This window comes from Manis javanica, chromosome 3 (genome assembly GCF_040802235.1).
Source record: "Manis javanica isolate MJ-LG chromosome 3, MJ_LKY, whole genome shotgun sequence".
NCBI lineage: Eukaryota > Metazoa > Chordata > Mammalia > Pholidota > Manidae > Manis > Manis javanica.
In genome coordinates this window covers 212,269,147-212,290,604 of record NC_133158.1, presented here as the reverse complement: position 1 = coordinate 212,290,604, position 21,458 = coordinate 212,269,147, and the positions used below count along the sequence as shown (strand labels likewise).

At 42.7% G+C, this 21,458-nt stretch overlaps 1 protein-coding gene across 17 annotated transcripts in view; it reads right to left on the bottom strand.

The window, feature by feature from the left end:
- Positions 1-21,458, bottom strand: part of MSRA (methionine sulfoxide reductase A) — a 357,530-nt gene that overhangs the window by 84,809 nt on the left and 251,263 nt on the right. For 16 of the 17 annotated variants that reach the window (XM_073232766.1, XM_036998852.2, XM_036998851.2 and 13 more), the window contains one exon: positions 11,031-11,137. In XM_073232766.1, the coding sequence (XP_073088867.1) occupies positions 11,031-11,137 (107 nt within the window). Of the gene's footprint in view, positions 1-10,691; positions 10,754-11,030; positions 11,138-21,458 lie in introns of all 17 variants that reach the window. The other variant, XM_073232773.1, reaches the window with a different exon arrangement.

Genomic DNA, 21,458 nt, shown 5'->3' with positions numbered 1-21,458 from the left:
CAATCAGGCAGGCAGGAGGGACAAACTATACATCCGGTCTTCATCTCATAGATGAAATGCACTGAATGTGTCAGACGATGGGGAAATGTTGCTCAGAATTATTTTGCCCTTGTGCTTTATTCTCTCAACAAACATTCATAGAGTGAGTGCCTGCTTTGTGCAAAGTGCTACATGGAGTGTTGCAAACGAAGCAAAAGAGCAAGGGAAGATGCCACTCCCTGTCAAGCTCCATGCAAACGTGGAGGAAGGCAGGCCCGGAGAAGCGTCCTGTGGTGCGGGGAAATAAATGAGGGCACCTTTTCTGTGACAGACACTTGACATATGCACTGTATCATATAATGCTTATACTACCCTAAGAAGTAGCCATTATTATCCTGCTCAACAACTCAGTAAACTCAGGCATAGAGAGGTTACAGGCAGGTCATACCCCAAGCAAGAACTAGAGCCACTCTTACCCCAAGTCATCTACCAACTTCCATGGGGGTTTGTGCTCCTTCAGCCAATGAGCAGAAGTGACACACTGTTGCACAGAATGCAGCTGTGTGCACAGGCACCATCTCCTGGCCCCAGCCTTCAACTAGGCAAAAGCATCATGAGATTATGGGCTTCAAATACTCACTGGACTTTAATACATATTAAAGCAAACATGTAAGTATTAAAATTTATAAAGTTGATCAGGATACACCCTAAAGTCATCTTGTGTACAGTAAGGGGTACCTATGTGACACATTGAGAGACACTGCATTTTCCCATGCTGTCCTTGAAAGATGAGTAGGAGTGTGTCCCATGGAGAATCTGAATTCACTCAAATGTCACCCTACCATGGTCAGGGTTACTTTGTATATATACCTCTACTGAGATGAAAATGTCTCCTTGGTCCTCCCAAGAAGGCTTTTTGCTATCATTATTCTGGCCAGTAAGGAGAACCCTAGAGTGTCTGCAATGCACTTGAACGAAAACCAGTGACCGTGAGTAAAAAACCGCTGGTCAGCAATGCCCCACGTGTGCAGCGCTCCTGGAAGCTGCCACTGCAGGCCCAGCTCCACCCAGGGGACGCACTTCCCTGCCCTGCAGCAACGGACAACGGCCACCAGAGGTCAGTAACACAAACCAGATTTTTCATTTGGATGGGAAAGTGGAAGCACAGTTTAACAATATGTAAAGCCCATTATTACAAGCTTTTCCTCTCTCCACCCCTATTAGTGAACAAATGCCCAAAGGTAATGCAGATATTTCTAAAAACAGTGCAAGAAAGGGCAATCTGTACTCATACACAGGGAGCCTAACCCACAGTGATAAGTGGAAATGAAAATAATTGCCCAGATGCGACTAAACCATTAAGGCTAAAGACTTAGCTATCTATATGGCTGCATGCATAGAGATACGGGTGCCTGCCTCCCAGAAACACTTACTTCACACATTCTTATGACAAGTTCCTAGCAGTATCTGTCAGGACAGCCGCAAACCTACGGGACAGGTGGGAGGGATTCATCTCTACCACTGGGCATGCAAAGGGGGATTTTCCTCTCGGACTAAGGTAAGTGAATGAATTATTCAGGGCCTTTCTATGGAGATTTAAAAATCGTAACTCCATACTTTAAACAATAGCACAAGTTAAAAAAAGAAAGAGAAAGAAGAACCAGCTAATCTCCAAATCATAAAACATCAACTGACATTTACCCACATCTATTCAGGGTCCTTCCATGCAAATAAATGATTTTTGGTATTGACAAAAGCAGGGGCTTTTGCTGCTGTTAACATCAAGCATGAAGAATACAATAGGCTGAAAGGGATACTTCTAGTTTGCCATCTACCCGTTCCCTGTGAACAAATAGACAGAAATCACCCTGACGTTTTCTCCACCGGTGACGGGAAAGAAAAACCCTCATCCTCTGTTCTCCCAACGGTTGGCATTTGAGGGCCTCTGCAAAAGCAGGAAGAAGCCACTGCAGACAGCTTTGTCTCAGGCAGCACCTGGCGACACCCTGGCTCTCGGAAAGTGTTTGACGCGTTACCAAATGCCTCCACACGGCCTGCGAGAGGAGCATGTGGGATTCAGGGTCAAATGACTCTGACTCTCTCAACTGCTCCTGGGCCGTCTCGGGAATGTGAATGAAGCCTTCCATTTCTTCCCAAGGAGGGTAGAACTGATCCTGAGCTGCCTCTCTGGGTTGGGGGGCGAGGTTCACTCCGTAACATGGGACTAAGCGCTGAGAACCTACGATTTATAAAAAGTTTTGTTGTTCTCATTCTCTCCACTTTATAAGCCAGAAACCAGAGGTGTAACGACTTGTCCGAGGTCACAGTCAGTCACAGCAGGCAGGGCCTCTGCCAGGTGTTCTCATCCAGAGCCAGGGTTCTCCCCACCCCTGCATGGCGTCTTCGTCTGCGCAGGCTCATGTAACAAGGCCCCACAGATGGGAGGGGGGCTTAAACAACAGGGATTTACTTCTCACAGCTCTGGAGGCCGGAAGTCCCAGATCAAGGTGCCAAAGGGCCAGTTTCCCGTGAGGCCTCCCCTCTGACTCATGGATGGCCACCACCTCCCTGTGTGCCTGTGGAGACAGAGCTGTCTGCTGTCTCTTCTCATAAGGACACAACCCCTGCGCGAGGGCTCCACCCTCAGGACCTCCTCCAACCCTAATTCCCTCCCAAAGGCCCAGCATCCCCTGAGGGCAGGGTTTCAACATATGAATGTGGGGGTGGGGGGATGGGGGAGACACACAGTCAGTGCGCATGGGGGTAATAGTAGGCGTCTTTACTCAGCTACAGCTTTTCAGTTCAGGTCAACAAATAGTTGCTGACAACCTGCTGGGGCCACGCACAGTACCAGGCCTTGGGGTAAACTAGGATGCCAGGAGCTCCCAGAGAGCTCACTCAATGCCAGAACAGTTCCTAGGAAAGGGCCTATGGGAAAGAACCTTGAGGACACGGGGGCTTTTGTGATTATGTGTAGCAGTTTATTACAACAAATTTCATGAGATCCTTGTTCAGCTACCTCTGTTTGAAATAACTGTAATGAGAATCTGGCAACTAATCAGTACATTATTAATATTTGATAAGGTAATTAATGTATTAATATACTGAGGGAGGTGGGGGAAAGATGGGGAAGGAGACATTTTCAAATTTTTGACCTATAGATGCTTACAAGGAAACACAAAGGATCTGACGCTCTGATAGGGAATTACCAGGTCCAGTTTTATAGTGATGACTACAGCATAACAGGCCATTGATTGAGTATATTTAATTTCTCTCAACTGGGTTGGCTTAATTAAACCTACTTTCTAAACTGGAAAACTGAAGTAAGATTCAACTAATACATATGGAGTAACTACTACATGCTCATGTATGTATGCATGTTAGTGTGTGTGTATAAATATTCAGTCCATAACAAGGAGTATTTTACACATATATAAAATCTCATTTAATTCTTATTACATACGATGAGGAAATTTTGCTATTCATACGTAATTTAAAAATGAAGACCAGAGAAGTCAGGACTCAGACTGTAAGTGACTAAGAGAGTATTAGAACATTCTTGCCAACCCTTCAAATATTATTTTGATTATTTACACACACACACACACACACAATTTTCTCCTACCATTCTCTCCAAAATCTAGCTCTCTGGATTTTTTTCTATTGTTATCTTTGGTATGCTATTTTATTTTGGTCAGTAGGACAGGGGTGAAGCTGGGTTCTTTATGGAGGTGGAGATGTTTGAAAGGGGATAAACTTATGCAAATTTCCATCTCCCTTCAAAACTGGACAAGGACCCTGAGAGAGGCAATCCAGTCCCACCCTCTCTGGGGAGCTCAGTGTGTGGTGTGTGTGGCCCTGGGACCCAGCGGAAGGCAGATGGGCATCGCTGGACGAGCATGGCCTACCTCTCCTGAGCAGCCCAGGAAAGAAGAGCTCTTGGTCTCAGTCTCTCGTTTAAGACTGTATGTGTAATACTGCTAGGTTGGAAACTAGGCTGGGGACTGGCAGGTTTGGTAATTGTGTCCCCAAATGTCAGTGCCTTAATCCTTGGAACATGTGACCATTACTTTGTATGGCCTAGACTTTGGAGATGTGATTAAGGATCTTGCAATAGGGACGTTATTCCGGATGATCTGGTGGATCCCAAATCTCACGTGTCCTTCTCATAAGAGAGGCTGAGGTAGGTCAGACACACAGAAGAGCCAACAGCGCAGCCCAGGCGGAGGCCGGGGTGATGTGGCCACGTGCCAAGGAACGTCAGCAGCCACTAGAAGCTAGAAGAGTCTGGGAAGGGTTTCTCTCCTAGAGTGTCTGGAGGGAGCTGAAACCTTGATTTTGATCCCGTGAAACTGATTTTGAACTTCTGGCCTCACAAACTGTGAGAGAATGAATTTTTTTCTTGTTTTAAGCTACTAAGTATGTGGTCATTTGTTAAGGTAGCCAGAGACAATGGAGACAGGGACAGAAAGTCAGAGATTTGGCAAATTAGAGAAAGGAAGATGGTTTCATGTACCAACTGCTGGCTTAATCTTACCAAATACTGTTTTGTGACTGCGACATTTAGTGACTTCTTTGTCAAAAAGAGTCTGCAAGATGGGCCTTGGGGTCCAGAACACTCTAGTTAATGCAGGAGTTAATTCCTCCTTGTATATGACATGTAGTAAACAAAGCTGTAATTCCTTGAACCCCTCAATTTGGTGGCAACAGTGAGTCCATACGGGAATTAAATTTGAAGTATAAAGAAATATAAAGCCATTCTTCACCATGTTCATGGCACAGCCACAAAATTTTCCACAAGTGACTGTATCCCCAGATCTCTGGAAGTTCTTAAGCTTTGTTCAACAGTTTGGAGCTCTGAGCAAAAATTATATGTTAATTTTTACATGTACCATGATGATTCAGCACTCTGACTAGAAGTTACGTATGTCTTACGGGAAAATGGCAAAATGACCGTGTCGGACCTTGTAGGTTACACTAAGCAGTTTGGCAGGGCTTAACTGGAGAGCACGGGAAGTCACTGAATATCAATTATCTGGCTGCAATCTAAGTGCTTTGGGAAGAAAACTAAATAATCAAAGCCAAACAAAAATCTAAAATTAATTCAAAATTTGGGGAAGAAACTTAAATAATCAAAGCTGAAGCGATTCTAAAAAAAATTGTTTGCTGTAATCTAATCACTGCATACCACGTTTTATCTTTCATTTTAGAAATTTTTCTTTAAGTGATACTGTACAAAGTATAGATGACAGATTCTAGGTCATTGGAATTTAAGATAAAATATGGTAAATAGTTAGAGATTATAATTATGTTGAAGACTGGATGGATGGATGAGCAAACGGACTGACAGGCTAACAGAGACAGATTTTAAAACACTGTTTTATATCTGACCCACAGTGGGGGTAATTCAGCTTTCACCCGAAAAGGTTATCCAGAGGAAATGTTGCGCTTATTGTTCATGAAGCTTTGAGGAGTCAAGACAGAGGTAGACCATGTGGCCAGGAGAATAATCTGTACATTTATTAATTATCAAATTTTAAGAGACATAATATATCAATGATCAAAAGATTTAACTCCTAAATGGGGAACAAATTTTCAGGGCATTAAGAATCGTATGGGGACATCCCTTCCCCTCCCAGAGGATGCAGTTTTCAGTTCAGAGTATTAGAAAATGTTTGTCATGACAGGTTCACTTGGGAGGTAAACTGTCCACATTTGATAACCCAAAAGCAATGAATAATACATCAGATTATCTCTCCCAACTTAATACCATAAGCAAATAATTTCACCATGAAACTCAGGAAAAAATAGGACAACTCAGTTAAGAAAAGATTCTGAGGTCTTTATCCAAAGGCAAGAACACCCCCACATTTTGTGCAGTCTTTGACTCACCAAAGATGTGAAGCAGCTGCTGACTTCTGTGAACAGAATCCAGCCCTTTCAAGGGCAAGGGAACCCAAAGACATTTAAGTTTTAGTCTGATCCTCTTCTGTAAAATTCTCTGGCCTGCTCTAATCTGCCTAGAAATTAGTCAACTTCTTCAGCCATTTTTCCTTTCCTAGGTCTGTTGGTGAGCCTGGCATCTACAACCCAGCCAACTTTGCAGAAAACCACAGTTTAGATGGAAAATCACTTTGGATTTCTGGCTCATCAGCAGTACGACACATCTAATTAGCCCAACAATTGGTCCCTGTGATAAAATGAGCTAATTTTATGTTCAAATGGCTGCTCCGTGGTAAGCAACACTGTCACTCTAAACTTCACATATGAACAAGTTGCTGAAAAAGCTGGTTACCAGGGGATCACCGGGGGCGGACTAGTGAAGACGATTGAATTAGTGACCTAAGTCAATGCTATAGTTGGTGCACAGGGGCCCCACCAGGGCTCCAGTAAGATGAATTCCCACAATGTAGTGACAGGGCCAGAAAGGCCAGCTCTTAAAGGGGAAAACAGTATATATACTAAATGTACGGGATGAATCATCTGCAGAATCTGCTGCTCTTAGAAATAAACCTAAATGCTCATGATGAGGTTATGAGTCCTAGACCTTAATCCTAGTATAGTTAAAAAGCCACTGTCCCTAGATGAAAGGCCTCTGTTGTCTCAGAGGTTTCTTCAAGGTCACCATGGATAGACAACACTGGAAAGCCAATTCCACGAGTCACCTCCTCAGCCCCCACCTCCCCTTCACTTGCCTGTTAAGGCAACTGGTGTCTCAGACTCTCTCCCTACTTTGTGGGATCTATTGGAAACACACCAATTTTTCAGGTAAATGTGGACACACAGATCAACTTCTTTATGTGTAAAAGATCATGACATCACCTCTTATAGGCACTGCAAATCATTGATTTCTTTTTTGGGTGTGTGTGTATATTATTACAAGTTTCAAAACTAGAAACAAGAGATACATAAATTCACACAATTTTACATAAAGATGCAGAGGGATACATAAATACCTATATCTAAACATATCCATATGCCTATGTGTATAAATGAATATAGGTATATATATATATATATATAAATGGCTTCATTTATATAAAGCGCTCAGAACAGTAGTTAGTGTGTATAAGTACTCAGTTGGTACTGTTGCTGTTCTACATCATAAGATCATTATTATATAGCTACATATATGTACTATATACCTAATAATATACATTATATGTAACTATATATTAAATAGTTACAAGCTTGTAGAAGGATGCCTGCTGAAAATTCAACTTGTGTTTTTCTTTTCTGCTCGAACAGAAAAGCCAGAAAGTCACTGAGTCATGGCAACGCATCCCTGAGACACTGTAGCGAGCTGCCTGGCCTGGCCTGGGTGGGATGGGGAAGGACCCTCTGTACCAGCTCAGCTCCTCGGGGCCCCGCCTCTCTCATTTCTGGCCCGCGCTGCAGTGCCCAGCTGGGTGTGGACTCTGATAAGCGTTATGCAGGCACAACCCTACAGAGTCTTGCCTCCCACCCATGCCATGTGTCTCTGGCCTCCTGCCCCAGGGACACAGTATCCTGAGCCCACACATATGCCACCCAGAAGTGTAGAGCGATCCCATGGGGGATGGCATCCAGTGGACATACGCTTCCCTTCTCTCCCTAGAATGACTGTCATTTCGTAAGGCCCAAATAGCCTGTCGCCGACAGCAGGGGCCAACTTGTGTTGGTTGTACCTCCTTTTCTTTTCCAGTCCCCCCGCCCCTTACTCCTGCTCTGTGGCACCACATGCCTCTCTAAGTTTTTACACTTGAGCCTTTGTCATAGCAGCTGACACAATGAGATACTTTGTTTTTTTCTGAAAAGAAAAATGACTATATCCCTCATGGTGTAGATCTGAGAAGATGGAAAAAGGACAGTCATTCCTGGTGCTCAAAGGGGACAGAAGGATAAATCTTGACCCGGGCTTCAGGGGTAACGGCTGTGCCAGGAATGGAAAGAGCTCTCTGCACTTGACTGAGCTCAGCCTAGGGTCCCTATAGCTGTGGCCTTTCATGCTCAGCTCTTTCCAGGGCCGGCTGAAGGGAAAGTACTCGACACTCATGCCGTGCATCTCAGAAAGGAAAAGGAGAGAGCAGTTTCTGGAGCAGCACCTCTGGCGGCGAACGGTGCCTGTGCCCCATGGCGATGCTCTAGCAGTTCAGCCAACACAGGTGTAGAAGATGTGGAATCTTGAGTCTCCCAGCCAGGGGGCCGGGCTGATATGCCCCCTGTGCCCTGCAGTATTCACGTAACACCCCTTCTAGACTGCTGTGCTTTCTAGTCTAGTCAGGCAGCCACTAGCGACATGTGCCTATTTAAATATACAACTAATTTAAAATAAAATGAAACAAAACATTCATCTCCTCAGTAGCATTAGCCACATTTCAAGTGCTCAATAGCACACGTGGCTAGTGGTTATACTAGACAGTACAGAAGAGACTACACTTAGCAATTTAAAACAATGAACAGACACCCAAACAGACACCCCAGCCTTGTAGAGAGGGGGTGGGAGGGGTGTGCTGAGCCATAAATGGGGCCCCATCGGCATCTCCTTTGGCCCTCTGTGCTTTTTGGAGTTGAACTGACCATGAGTTACACGTCCTGCTACTTTCTTCAGTGGACATACTCCTGTCCCTGCCACCATGGAGGACGGGCTGGAGAACCTACACATTCCTGGGAACTGTTGCATATCTGACATTTTACACGATTTACATAGTTTACTACGTGCACTTTAGCAGCATTAACCAATCACAAGAACTCTCCTTGCAAAGCAGGAACAGCCCACGTCTCCTCCTCACAACCACCTGGATGTCCACAGGTACCTTAAACTCCACATCTCCAAACTCAATCTCCCTTCCCCACAAATCTGCCTGGGCTCCTCCATACCTTCATACAAAACATCACAAACTGGAAACCTGTAAGTCACCCTGGATTCTTTCCCCTCATGTATTCTCCATTTCCTAAGTATCCCTTCACTCCGCTCTGCGTTGACCATCCTAGGCAAAGCACCCATCACCTCTGGCCTGGAGCCCTGCCCCAGCTGCCCAGCTCATCTCCCTGCAGAGAGAATTCTAGTCACTCTACTACTTGAGCCTTATGACTTGGGGCATCTAAAATATGGGGATAAAAACAAGGTCTTTCATCTTTATAGGTTTGCTTGAGTTAAATAAGATATATGGCTTTCCAAGGGTCAGGCACTTGATAATAAGTTACACATCAAATATATGAATTGAGACAACTTGAGGCTAGAGGCCACATGCTTAACCACCACCCCAAATGTCCAGGTAAGCCCACCATTATCAGGAAAACTATGATCAAAAGGGATATGAGAAAGGATAATCTATCAGTAAAAGCTTTTGAGATCCAATGGAGTAAATATATTCAAACTACTCCAAAACTTAGCAGCTTAAAACAACTAACATTATCACATTATTATGTGTTATATATTCAAATTACTCCAAAACTTAGTTTAAAACAACAAACATCATCACATGATTATGCAATGTATATTCAAATTACTCCAAAACTTAGCAGTTTAAGATGACAAACATTATCACATGATTTCTGCAGCACAACTTAGTCAGGTGCCTCCAGCTTGAGGTCTCTCATGAGGTTGCAGTCAAATTGTCAGATGGAGTGCATTCTCATCTGAAGGCTTGACTGGGGATGAGGGGCCTCCAAGCTTGCTCACATGGCTCTTGGAGCCCTTCATCCCTTGCTATGTGGGCCTTTATAGAGGGCTGCCTCACAGCACGGGAGCTGGCCGCACCCAGGGAAGGTGACCTAAGAGGCAGGGAGGGAAAGGGGGCCCCCAAGATGAAAGCCACAATCTTTCAATAAACTCTTCTCAGATTTATCATCTCATCATGTCTGTCATTCATTAGGTGTCACTCAATCCAGCCCACACTGAAGGCCATCCTAGAGACTGGCTACTATTATCACCCAAATGGACACCCCAGCCTTGTAGAGAAGGGGTGGGAGGGGTGTGCTGAGACATAAGTGGGGCCCCATCGGCATCTCCTTTGGCCCTCTGTGCTTTTTGGAGTTGAACTGACCATGAGTTACACATCCTGCTACTTTCTTCAGTGGACATACTCTTGTCCCTGCCACCATGGAGGACGGGCTGGAGAACCTACACATTCCCGGGAACTGTTGCATATCTGACTTTTTACCCCACACAATCCTAAAACAGATCAGTATTATATAGCTACTGGCTCTATTGTTAAATAGGATTCCAAATCAGAAAATATAACAATGATTAAAATTTAAACATCACAAAGTTCTAAAAATTAAAGCAAATTAAGTTATTTTAAAAGATCTGAACTTCATATTGGAGATTTTTAAAATAAAATACAAGTTCATAATGCACATAATTATTTCATGCTGTGTCTATATTTCTAAGAAGTAGTTCTATTATAATTCAATGTACTGCCACCAGCAAAACGAGAGAGTGTTTTGGTTTGAATCGTGTTCCCCCAGAAAGATATATTGGGGTCTCAACCCCCAGTACCTTGGAATGGGACCTTATTTGGAGATAGAGTCTTTACAGAAATAATCAAGTTAAAATGTGGTCATGAGACTGGGCCGCAATCCAGTGTGACTGGAGCTGTCACGGAGAAAGTTGGTCAGAGAGAGACACACAGAGGGAAGACGACGTGCGGACACAGGAAGAAGATGACCACTGACAAGCTCCAGAGAGAGGCCTGGGGACACCCTCGCAGCCCTCAGGAGGAACTCACCGTGCTGAGTGCCTGCTGAGGCTGCCCGCTCCATGGCACTTCCTCACAGCCGCCCAAGCCAACTAACACAGAAGAGAGAGAGAGAGACATTCACAAAGAGAGAGGCAGAGAGAGAGAGAGAGAGAGACTGTATGTTAAGCTACACATGCATTTGCATGAGCTGATTTTAAAACAGAGATGTAGAGAGGCCTCCTCTTCTTCCAAGAGGCTGACAGAAATACCCAAAACTATGCAAACAGAACACAGTGCCAGATGCAGTGACGCAGCTCCTCCTCTGCAGGTGGGGCCCGGCCAGGCAGGTGCCGAGGGTGGGTGCCCAGGAGCGAGAGGGGACCCTACCTTCTGGTAGTCCTCTGTGGACTTCAGGGCTGCCTCCAGGTGCTCGGCGGAGGTCGGATAGATGGCCGAGCGGTACTGCGAGCCGTGGTCATTGCCTTGGCGCATGCCTGGGAAAGCGGGGAGCAGAGGTTACATGGGGGCTGGAACAAGGCCCGTGGCCCACATCCTCTCTGCCTCGGGGGCTGCCAAGTGCTTGTTTTCATCTCATCCTGTCACCACTCTCCTTAACCAAGCATGAAATATATCCCTTTGGTTTTGCCCATTTTAACAGATATCTTTCAACTAAGGTACATTTATCACACATCTTAGACCACAGCAGATGCTCTATAAGTCTGTATTTTTCTATGCAGATCTTTAAATCACCACCTATTCCATTTATCACTTGCAAAACATTGTGATAAACATTATTTCTTAGAACCTAATGAGACACCGTGTGTGGCAGGGACTGTCTCTCAGTTGGCAGACAAAGAAATGGACTGATGTACATGTTAAGTGCCTGGAATACTGCTGGGTAACATAGAAGGTACTTACACATGACAAGATGACTTATGCACGGTGAGTTTAAAGAGTTTGCCTGAGGTCATATACCTAATCAAAGGAACACCTGGGACAGAAAGTTAGCCCAGAGCATTTTCCACCCTGTCCCAGCAGCTGACGTGTAGATGGTAGTCAATTTCTAACTGAATAATTTAATCTCAAAAATTAAACAGCCAAAGCTTAATATAAATTCCCTATAGATCTCCACACTGTTATCAAATGAACTGTACACATTCACTGCATTCTTCAAGAATCAGTTTCAGTTTAAACAAGTGCCCCCAAACTCCTTTGATAGAAGATTCAATCTTTCAAAAAGAACAGCTTCATGTTTTCAAATTTAGACATACACGCAAATCACCTGGGGCTGTTGTTAAAATGAAGGTTCCAACTTAGTAGGTCCAGGGTGAACCTGAGATTCTGCATTTCTAATCTGCTCATGGATGGTGCTGGTGACCTGACTGCACTTTGAGTAGCAAGGGTTTAGCATTTGCCCAGTTATTTTCCATCAAAGACATTTTTAATCCCAATAAGGTGGGGAGGAAAATTTGAACCTCCCAAACTAACCCTTCTCACGTATTCTACGCACAATGCTCCCTCCACCTCACACTGTTATGTATGCACTTCTGTCTGAACAACTAGTCAACCTTCAAAACTTAGTTCAAGCACATTCTCTGTCAAACCTCACAGCTGTGAAAATCGCTGACTCCTTTGGGCCTTGCAGGTCCCTCTCCCAGAGGTTTTATGGCACTGCAGTGTTCCTATGCGGTGTCCCTCTTCCTCTTCTGGGAGCCTTCCAGAGGGCAGAGCTTTACAGCTGGTCCCTGGCATAGTACCAGACAGATGGGTATACTTCCACAAATATTTGTTGCATGAAGGATATATGAGTGTCTGTCTTGTGATCCAAGGCCCTTCCGTCAATACTGGTCCAAATCCAACAAAGTGCTCTGTCACATCTACTTTGTAAATGTAAATTCAAATGCAAATAAAATAATCTTCCTTAAGAGCTACAGGAACGAGCTACAAAGGAGCTGATGTGTTTGACTAGTAGAGCTAAGTGCGGTACCCGAAGACGCGAAAAGTTCACGATGGCATTTACTGGATTGACAAGCTAGAATGCATGATCAAAACTACAGGCCCCAAACAGAAGTTTAAATAGTAACCAACTAGTAGGATTTAGGGTCAAGCTACAGGCTATTTATGGTGTGGACAGGTGCACACAAGCGTGCGCTTGTGTGTGTGTGTGCACGCGTGGGGGTCGGTTTCTAATGCCTAATCGTGCATTCCCCCAGCTTAGCTGACCTCCTAGAAATCCCATTCTCCCACCCTCTGAGTTCCACCTTCTCCTCCATGCACAAAGGTCACATGGGGACAAAGAACTAATTAGTGACTTAAAGAGCCAATATCAATAATGACACTAAAACATTAACTTAATAATGTGTAATAAAAATAAACCAGCCTATGCCTCCAATAAGCACTATATAATGCCAAATTAGGATGCCTATTTCATTTCTGTGCAAGTTATATGTTCACTTATTATATTACATATTATTATAGTATACAATGCATAAGTATTGTTACAGTATAATTATTTATAGCATATACTACATAAGTATTATTATAGTATGTGTGTTACTTACTAAGCATCTAATCTGTGCCAAGTACTTTTCCAGAAGCGGAGGACACAGCAATGAATGAAATCAAATCCTGTACTTTCGTGGAGCTCATGTTCTAGCAGAATCTAAGAGTCTGGGTGAATACACGTTTCAGGATGCCAGTGTGGCAATATCTTTTCCTTGCCTTCTTCAATTTCCCCTCCTTCACTTACAAGGGAGGCTTTTCTTCCATGACCACTTCCTATCCTTTTGTGCATAATGCCACGATAGTAGCATTATTGTTCCCTGAAATATTCTCCATGAAGAAAAAAAGATGGGTTTTCAGTAAAATCTGACCTCCTCCATTCAGCACAAGATGTAGAAAAGCAACATCTCCATATGGAGTTGTTGAAATCTAAGTTTTTCTTTTTTTTTTTTTGAAGAGAAATTAGTGTGAGTAAAAGAGTATGTATAGGAATGGTTTATTTATATCTTTCAACAAGTTCTGCCAAGATTCCATATGCCTTGTACACTGAAGACAATAAATATCTGTGTTTGGTTGAAGCTCCTTAAATTATCATAGGGTCATGGGAAATAGTTACTTATGGATTAAAAACTGGCTTTTTAGCAAACAAGACAGGAATAATTAAGAGTCATCCAAAGGAAATGGTATAATAGTGGGCTTTTCCACTGATCGTATTTTCTCAAATAATCTTGTAGAAGAAGTGCACAGTAAAACCCTTAAGTTTACATCCATATTTGGACCTTCTCTTGAAATGAAATGTGATACTTCCGCATGTGGAAGATTCCATAAGATTGTGAGGTGGAGCAGGAAAGATCCATATAACCATCATTTAGGTAAGTATGTAAGGCAATGTATTTCTATAAAAACATCTTATGGATTATGTATGTAAATAGAGGTTACAATACTACTGCAATCCAGGATGGGGATTTATGAACCCTTTCTTGAAGCCCTGATCCCTTCATTTACAGTCTAACTTCATCAGCGGTGAACTGCAATAACAAAACCGATACAGCTCCGTGTTTTGCGCAGATTCAGGCTGTCCCGGCTCACTTGGAGAGCTTTCAAGAGGAGTAACCGTTTGGGGGCTCTCCACAGCTCTGGCCCAAACCCCCTGCACCTTTCCCTCTGCACGAACCCAAACTCACTGTTCATCTGGTGGGAAGATGTGAGTGACCCACACAGTTACAGCCACTGTTTGCTGCAGAAGTCTTACAGATTTGCATTTGCAGCCCTGCCCTTCTGAGCCCAACACTTCTTAGACATTCTAACAAGGCTAAAAGCTCCCCTTGTCAGAAACAACACATATACTCCCTTCCTGGTCACTCCTGCTAAACCCCTGCCTGGTCAGGAGGAAGACAAGTAAGTGCAAAGAGACAGAAGGGGATAGAAAGGAAACATCAAAGCCTTTATTGTATTTCCTTGAATTTTGATTGATACTGGACAAGGCATTAGCCCTCTGGTCTACTCCTGAATAACAATGTTAATCTGATTGCTTTTTTTTTCCATCAAAGTTTACCCTGAGAGAAGGTATAATATCTTAAAACAAAATATACCCACATACTTGTGTATGTGTGTTTGGTTAACTTCAATGCACATACTCTTCAGTTCACTGATGAAGTGACTTATTAAATGGATAGGAGTTTGAGATGTGGGAGCAGGTGGTTCACTGGGAAGTATGATTTGATGCTCAACAGACTGAAAAACCTATAGAACTATGGATTTTATGGTCTTGTTATTTTTAATACATTATGTTTACAGATATTTAACATTATTAAACTTTTCAGCATTTCTTTCAACCTCTGTTGGTTTATGTTATGAACGCAAAACAGTAATTCATACCTAAGGAAAACATGGTTACTAAATCTCTTGTAAGAAGCCTGGGACTTAGAGCTGTGAGATCTTGTTTTTAAGTCTCACTGGCACTCACGTTTTATGCAAATTACTAATCTTTCTGAGCTTCAAACCTCGTTTGTAAAACAAGTATCGAAAGGGCCTAACCTATAGGTGGTTGCAAAGAGTAAATGAGATGAAATCTGAAAAGCACTTTGTTGACTATAAGAAGTTATGTAGCTGTTAAATACTTTTATTTTTGCAACTTTTAATAATCTTAGAATGTTTCAGAACAACCGGTTTGAAATAAAAATAACAAATGACATCATTCTAGGAGTAATGCTTTTTCTCACCTGAGGAGCAATATTTATATCCTTCTTTCAGATATCCACCCAGCAGAGGCCATGCAGATAAATCCAAAGAGAGGATCCAAAATCATTTTGTGTGTGTAGACATGCACTATTTGGTTTTTAACTATTCATTGCATTTCTTTTTTTGCAGAATTACCTTCTGAGTTAAATATTTACTCTGTGGCTCTCCAGCCCAGTTCTCTATTTCAATGTAAACAAACCCAAGAAAGAGAAAAACTCTTTGAGTCAATTCTCCTACCCCTGCCCCTGCCCATGACGAGCTTTCTAACATGGTATCTCACTCTGAGTCTCTTATGTGAAGTTTGGAAAATCAGGCCATGTGGCATTACCTTGTATCTCCTGAGCTTATACCCCCTGAGGTACTGGTGAGAAAGACCTGCAGAAGGATAGAAAGGAACAACTAAAAGTCCCTGAAAACATTGCTAAGGGGCCTGTCTCTCTGCCTGTCTGCCTGCCTCACTGCCTGCTGTCCTTCCTTCCATCCATCCATCCATCCATCCATCTTTCCACCGGCAACGGACTATGTACTGGGATTCAGAAACAAGACACATTTTTCAACTAGGTCACACTTCTAGTCCACTTAGGGGGACAGATGGAAACCAGTAAGCAGAATCAAGTGTTAAGGCTGTGCCAGGTCACTTCGGGCTGTTATAACACAGTACCTTACACTGGGTGCCTCAGCAACAACAGAAAGTTATTTCTTATAGTTTTGGAGGCTGGAAGTCCAAGTTCAAGGTGCTGGCTGACTCAGTGCCTGGTTGACAGCCCTCTTTCTGGTCACATCTGCTGTCTTTTTGCCTCAACCTCACATGGCGGAGAGAGGGAGTGCCGGCTCTCTGGCCTCTTCAAATAAGGGCACAAACCCATTCATGAAGCTCCACCCTCATAGCTGAACCACCTCCCAAAGGCCCCACCTCCAAATACCATCACACTGTGGATTAGATTTCAACATATGGATTTTGGGGGGACACAAATATTCAGTCCACAACAAAGTGTCATGGGAAAGATCTGTGTAAATTAGAAAAATGCTGGGCTTCAGAAGAAGAGACTATGTCCACCTGATCAATGGGGAAAAGGCCCAAGCCCTAAAAGTCTGTAAAGAGGAAGTGACTCTTGTCTTGAGAGAACAGTAGATGGGCCCGAGGGGTGAAAGACCTTCTCCAGAAAGAAGAAGTACAAAGGTAAGGGCTAAAGCAGAGCATGGTGCTTCAGAGCCTTGGGAGGGACCAGTACCGCTTGCAAAAGCAGCAGCCCCCCGTTTTCAGCATCCTTATCAAAGCCCTGAGGGAGACCTTCCCGAGAAGGATGAACACCATCAAGCCTGAAGCCCCATGAGAAAGCCAACATCCAGGGGCTGCTGGGAAAACAAGAAGCTGTCCGGCCTGCCTACCCATCGAATCACAAAGTAAATGAAACATTGGACTATTATAAACTGATCTAAATAGGCTTTCTGATGCTGTCCTCCAGAGGGCAAAATTAACCAAAACTGTCCTGGGAGAAAGGACAGTACAATGTCATTGAGATGGAGAATCCCTATTTGTCTTTCCTTCCGCAAAGCAGTATGCTCTCTCCAGCATGAAGTCCTCACAGAGTGCCAAGGTGTATTCAGCACTGGAGAGGTACAGAAGGATTAGATTATAAACCTTAATCCCAAGAGACAGCCTGGCAAAGGGGGGAAGGGAAAAGAACAGTCATGAGCTTGCTTCCAAATACCCCTGCACTAGGTCTTAGCCTGCACTTCTATGTAATCCTGTTAGCCCTGTAGGTATGAATATGCTTAGCCTTCTTTGACACAAAGGAAGCTATGGGTCGGGACATCAAGTGACCTGCTTGATGTCATATAGCAGATAAATGTCCCACCTATGATTAGGTCTACCTGACACCAAGCTCTTTCCCCTTTCAAAACTGATGCACAAGAAATTACAGCAAACCAGTCAAGGACAATGGAACAAAATGCCCTATAGGTGATGATCTGGTGGGAAGAGGAGCGTCACAACCTGAGGTCCAGAAACAGGAACAAGCTTGGTATATGCTAAGGACGCTGAAGAGTGCTGGGTTCTGCCAAGGGGCCTGGAAAGAAATGAAGCCAGTCAGGAGAGGTGGGACCACACAGGTATCTTGACAGGACACACCAGGAACCAGAGACTATGGAAAGATCAGTCTTAAAGGAGCCACAGAATTCTGCGGAACCCAGGGTGAGCAAAATCATCAAAAATCCAGAGCTCGCTTTCACAAGATTCATAGGTGTTGCCAGTTTTGCTGTGCCCCCACTTAGCTTTGGAAAAACTAAGAAGATAAATCATTCACACCATTTGGCTATCTTCATATCCCAGGAAAGCAAGCGATGGGCTTGCTTAGAGGGCTCAAAGAGAACAACATTTTTGCTTATGAAATTCTTCCATAACTGCTCTCTAAACTGATCAGTGAGAACTGGGCTTGAGGGCATTCTTGAAGACGACTGACCTCTTGGCACCTACTAACTGCTTTAAGATTTCTCTACCCACCTTTACCAAATAAGATTCGAAAGGGACAATGCGCCCTGAGACAGCTTCAAGATCTCTTTCTCTCTCTCATCAGAGCCAGAGGAAGCACTGGAGAACAGAGAAATGCTTCATCTACAGTGAAGATGGCCGAGTTCTCCTCTGCTCAGTGGGCCTTCTAAAGTTTGACTCATCTTTGGGTACTAGCTCTGTTCTATACCTTTGGACTAGGGAAATGTGAAATGTGCCTGAACATGGGAATTTCAAGGAATTTTACACTGTAAGTTGTTACAGGGAGACATTCCAGGAGTCACCAACTGACAAGGAACATGAGGGCAAAGAAGGACATATTCCGGAGGGTCTGAATGACTGTGTTTGGGAACTTCAAAGGAACAATCTCTTTAGAGGACTATCCACGCTGGTTGCACAGACAGTGTGGCTCCCACCAGGATGACTCTATGTTCTTCCTTCCCATAGACTATTGCTAGGAAGAAATGGGTTGTGACCCATAGGCTGCTGCCCGAGGCAGAGAACATGAGACAGTTCTGGATTCTAATTCCTGTTCTGCTGTTTACGAACTGAAACCCAACCAAGTTACTAGACCTATCTCAGCTTCAGTTTCCTAGTCTGGAAAAATAGGGATGATGAGACCTGCCTGCCTCACAGGGTTGTTAGGTGTCTTACATAGGAGCTTTATCCCATCCCCTTGTGATTTCTAATGCAGAAATTCAGGGAGAATTTTTCAACATACAATTTAAGAATTTAAAAATCTCTCAGTCAACAGAAGAATTACTAAGCATCTAAGCGTTCCTCGGTCCAGGAATCTTACTAGGGATTAAACTATATCACACACCAATGAGCTTGAATGCAGTCTAGAAAATTTCTAGAACACATTGTCAAACAGGTAAGAATGCAGAGAAGCAGGAAGTGATCAAGGATGAACATAGAATCATCTGGAATCCATGTCTCTTGACCTTCCTGGCTTCAGTTCCTCATCTATACAATCAAAGATTTGGGCTAGATCCTTTTAAAACTGGTCTTGTTGAGGCATAACCAATACACAATGAAATGCTACATATATAAAGTGCAGAACGGGGTCAATTTTGGAACATGTCTACACCATGAAACAATCAAGATAATAAACACCCCCAAAAGTTTTCTCGTGCCCCTTTCCACCACTTCCACGCTCTACCATAAAGCCCCAGGCAAATACTCATCTACATTCTGTCATTATAGATTCATTTTGCACTTGTAGAATCCTATACAGTCAGTACTCGTTTTTGGTAACTCAACCATGCTCTTGTTTGTATCAAGGTTCCTTCTTTTTAGTGCTGAGTAGTGGTCCATCAACTGCATAAGCCACAATTTGTGTATTTGTTGACCTATTGATGGACATTTGGGTTCTTTCCACCTTTGGCTATTAAAATGAAGCTATTATGAAAATACATATATACATTTTTATATGCATATGTGCTTCCATTTCTCCTGGGTGAATACCTAGGAGTGGTATGGTTTATTACATTTATATTTAACCTTTTAAGAAACTTCTAAACATTTTCCAAAGTGGTTGTAAATATTTTACACTACCTACCAGTAACATACGAGAGCTCCGGTTGTCTTAAATCCATACAAACATTTGTAAGTTCAGCCCTTTACTTTGGCCACTCTCATATACGTGTAGTATCTCACTGTGGTTTTAACTTGAATTCCTTAATGCCTAATGATGTTCAGCACCTTTTTTTCTGTGATAATTAGCCATTTGTATGCCTCTGCTGACATGTCTGCTCAAATTTTTACCCATTTTTAAATTGTGCTGTTGTCTTGTTATTGTTGAATTTTGTTAAATTTATGTATTTTTTGAATATAAGTGTCTTACCAGATATACAACATGTAAATACTGTCTCCCAGTCTGTGGCCTGTCTTTTATTTTCTTAACAGTGACTTTCAAAGAACACAAATTAATTTTGCTGATGGTCAAATTATCAATATTTTCTTTTATGTATCATGGTTTTGGGGCTGTAGCTAAGAAATCTTTACCTAACCCAAATCACAAAGATTTTCTTCTATATTTCCCTCTAGAAGTTTCATAGTTTCAGGTTTTAAATCTAGGGCTATGATTCACTATGCTTTGCATATGGTATGATCTTTGCAACAGATCAGAGTTGTTTTGGTTTGCTTGTTGTGGTTTTTTTGACATTGTTTTGCAAATGGTGTACAATTGTTCCAGCACCATGTATGGAAAAGACTATCCTTTCTCCGCTTTACACTCTCTCCCCTCCCAGACTTTGTGCTGTTTTTGTTTAACATTTACCTCTGCATATCTTGAAACCCTCAAAATCCAGTTACTTTTTAAATTTGTTTACTTATGTGTTTGTTCATTTTTAAACAGTGGGTTATATTTTAAAGAGATATAACTATTAAGAAGTCTTTACATGGAGTTAACATGTAGTTAACATTTCTAGTACTTTCTGTAGAGCAGTTTCCAGCTAGTACCATTTTTTTCTACTTGAAGGACTTCCTTCAACATTTCCTTCTAGCTCAGGTCTGCAGGTGATGCATTCATTCAGCTTTTGCATATCTGAAAAAGTATTTCTCCTTCACTGTTGAAAGCATTTTTCACCAGGCAAAGAATTCTAGTATGACAGTTCCTTTTCCTTTCAGTACTTAAAGATGTTGTCTGTCATCTTCTGTATCTTTTCCCTGTGGCTGCTTTTAAGATTTGTTTTTTACCCCTGCTTTTAATGACTTGATTATGACATATCATGATGTAATTTTTTTAATGTTTCTTGTTTTGGTGTCCATTTAGCTTCTTGGATCTATGGCTTTGGAGTTTCTAACAAATATGGAAGTTTTCCTGACATTCAAATTTTTCTCATCTCAGACATTGTAGTCATCATCGCTTGAAATCGGACTGAGTCTTTTTTATAGTCTCCATCCCGTCCTTCTATTCAATATCTTCAATCTTTCCTGTAGCTTCTCAAACATACTTAATAGTTTTAACTGCTTTAATACTTTTGCTGTTACTGCCATTATGTGTGTCAAGTTTGAATCATGTCCAATTGATTGGTTTATCTCAGTACAGACAGCCTTTTCCTGCTTGTTTGCATGCTGAATATTTCTTGAATGCCAGAAATTGCGGATCTTATGTTGTTAGGTGCTGGATGTTTTATTACTCCTATGTATATTTTCATATTCTTTGTTCTGAGATGCAGTTAAGCTGTTTGGCAAAAGTAACACATCCTTTAGGTTCTTGCTCTCAAGCATTATTACTTTGGACCAGAGAAGCTTTTAATCCAGGTTAATTTCCCCATTAATAAGGAAAACCCTTCTGAGCACTCTAGCTGATGCCCAAACAATTTTTATCTTTCCCACTCCGGCTGGTGGGAACAGGCAGCATTCCCAACCCTGCTGAGTGCTGGGAACTGTTCCCTCTGATTTCTTCAAGGTGGTTGATTCTCTTCCTGGCCTCAGACTGTTTAACCACACACATTTGCCGTATTCAGTACATATCAGTATTCAGGCAATAACCTCAGGGAAATTTTTGCAGATCTCCAGGGATCTCTCTCTGAACACGTCACCCTCCCTTCTGCTGT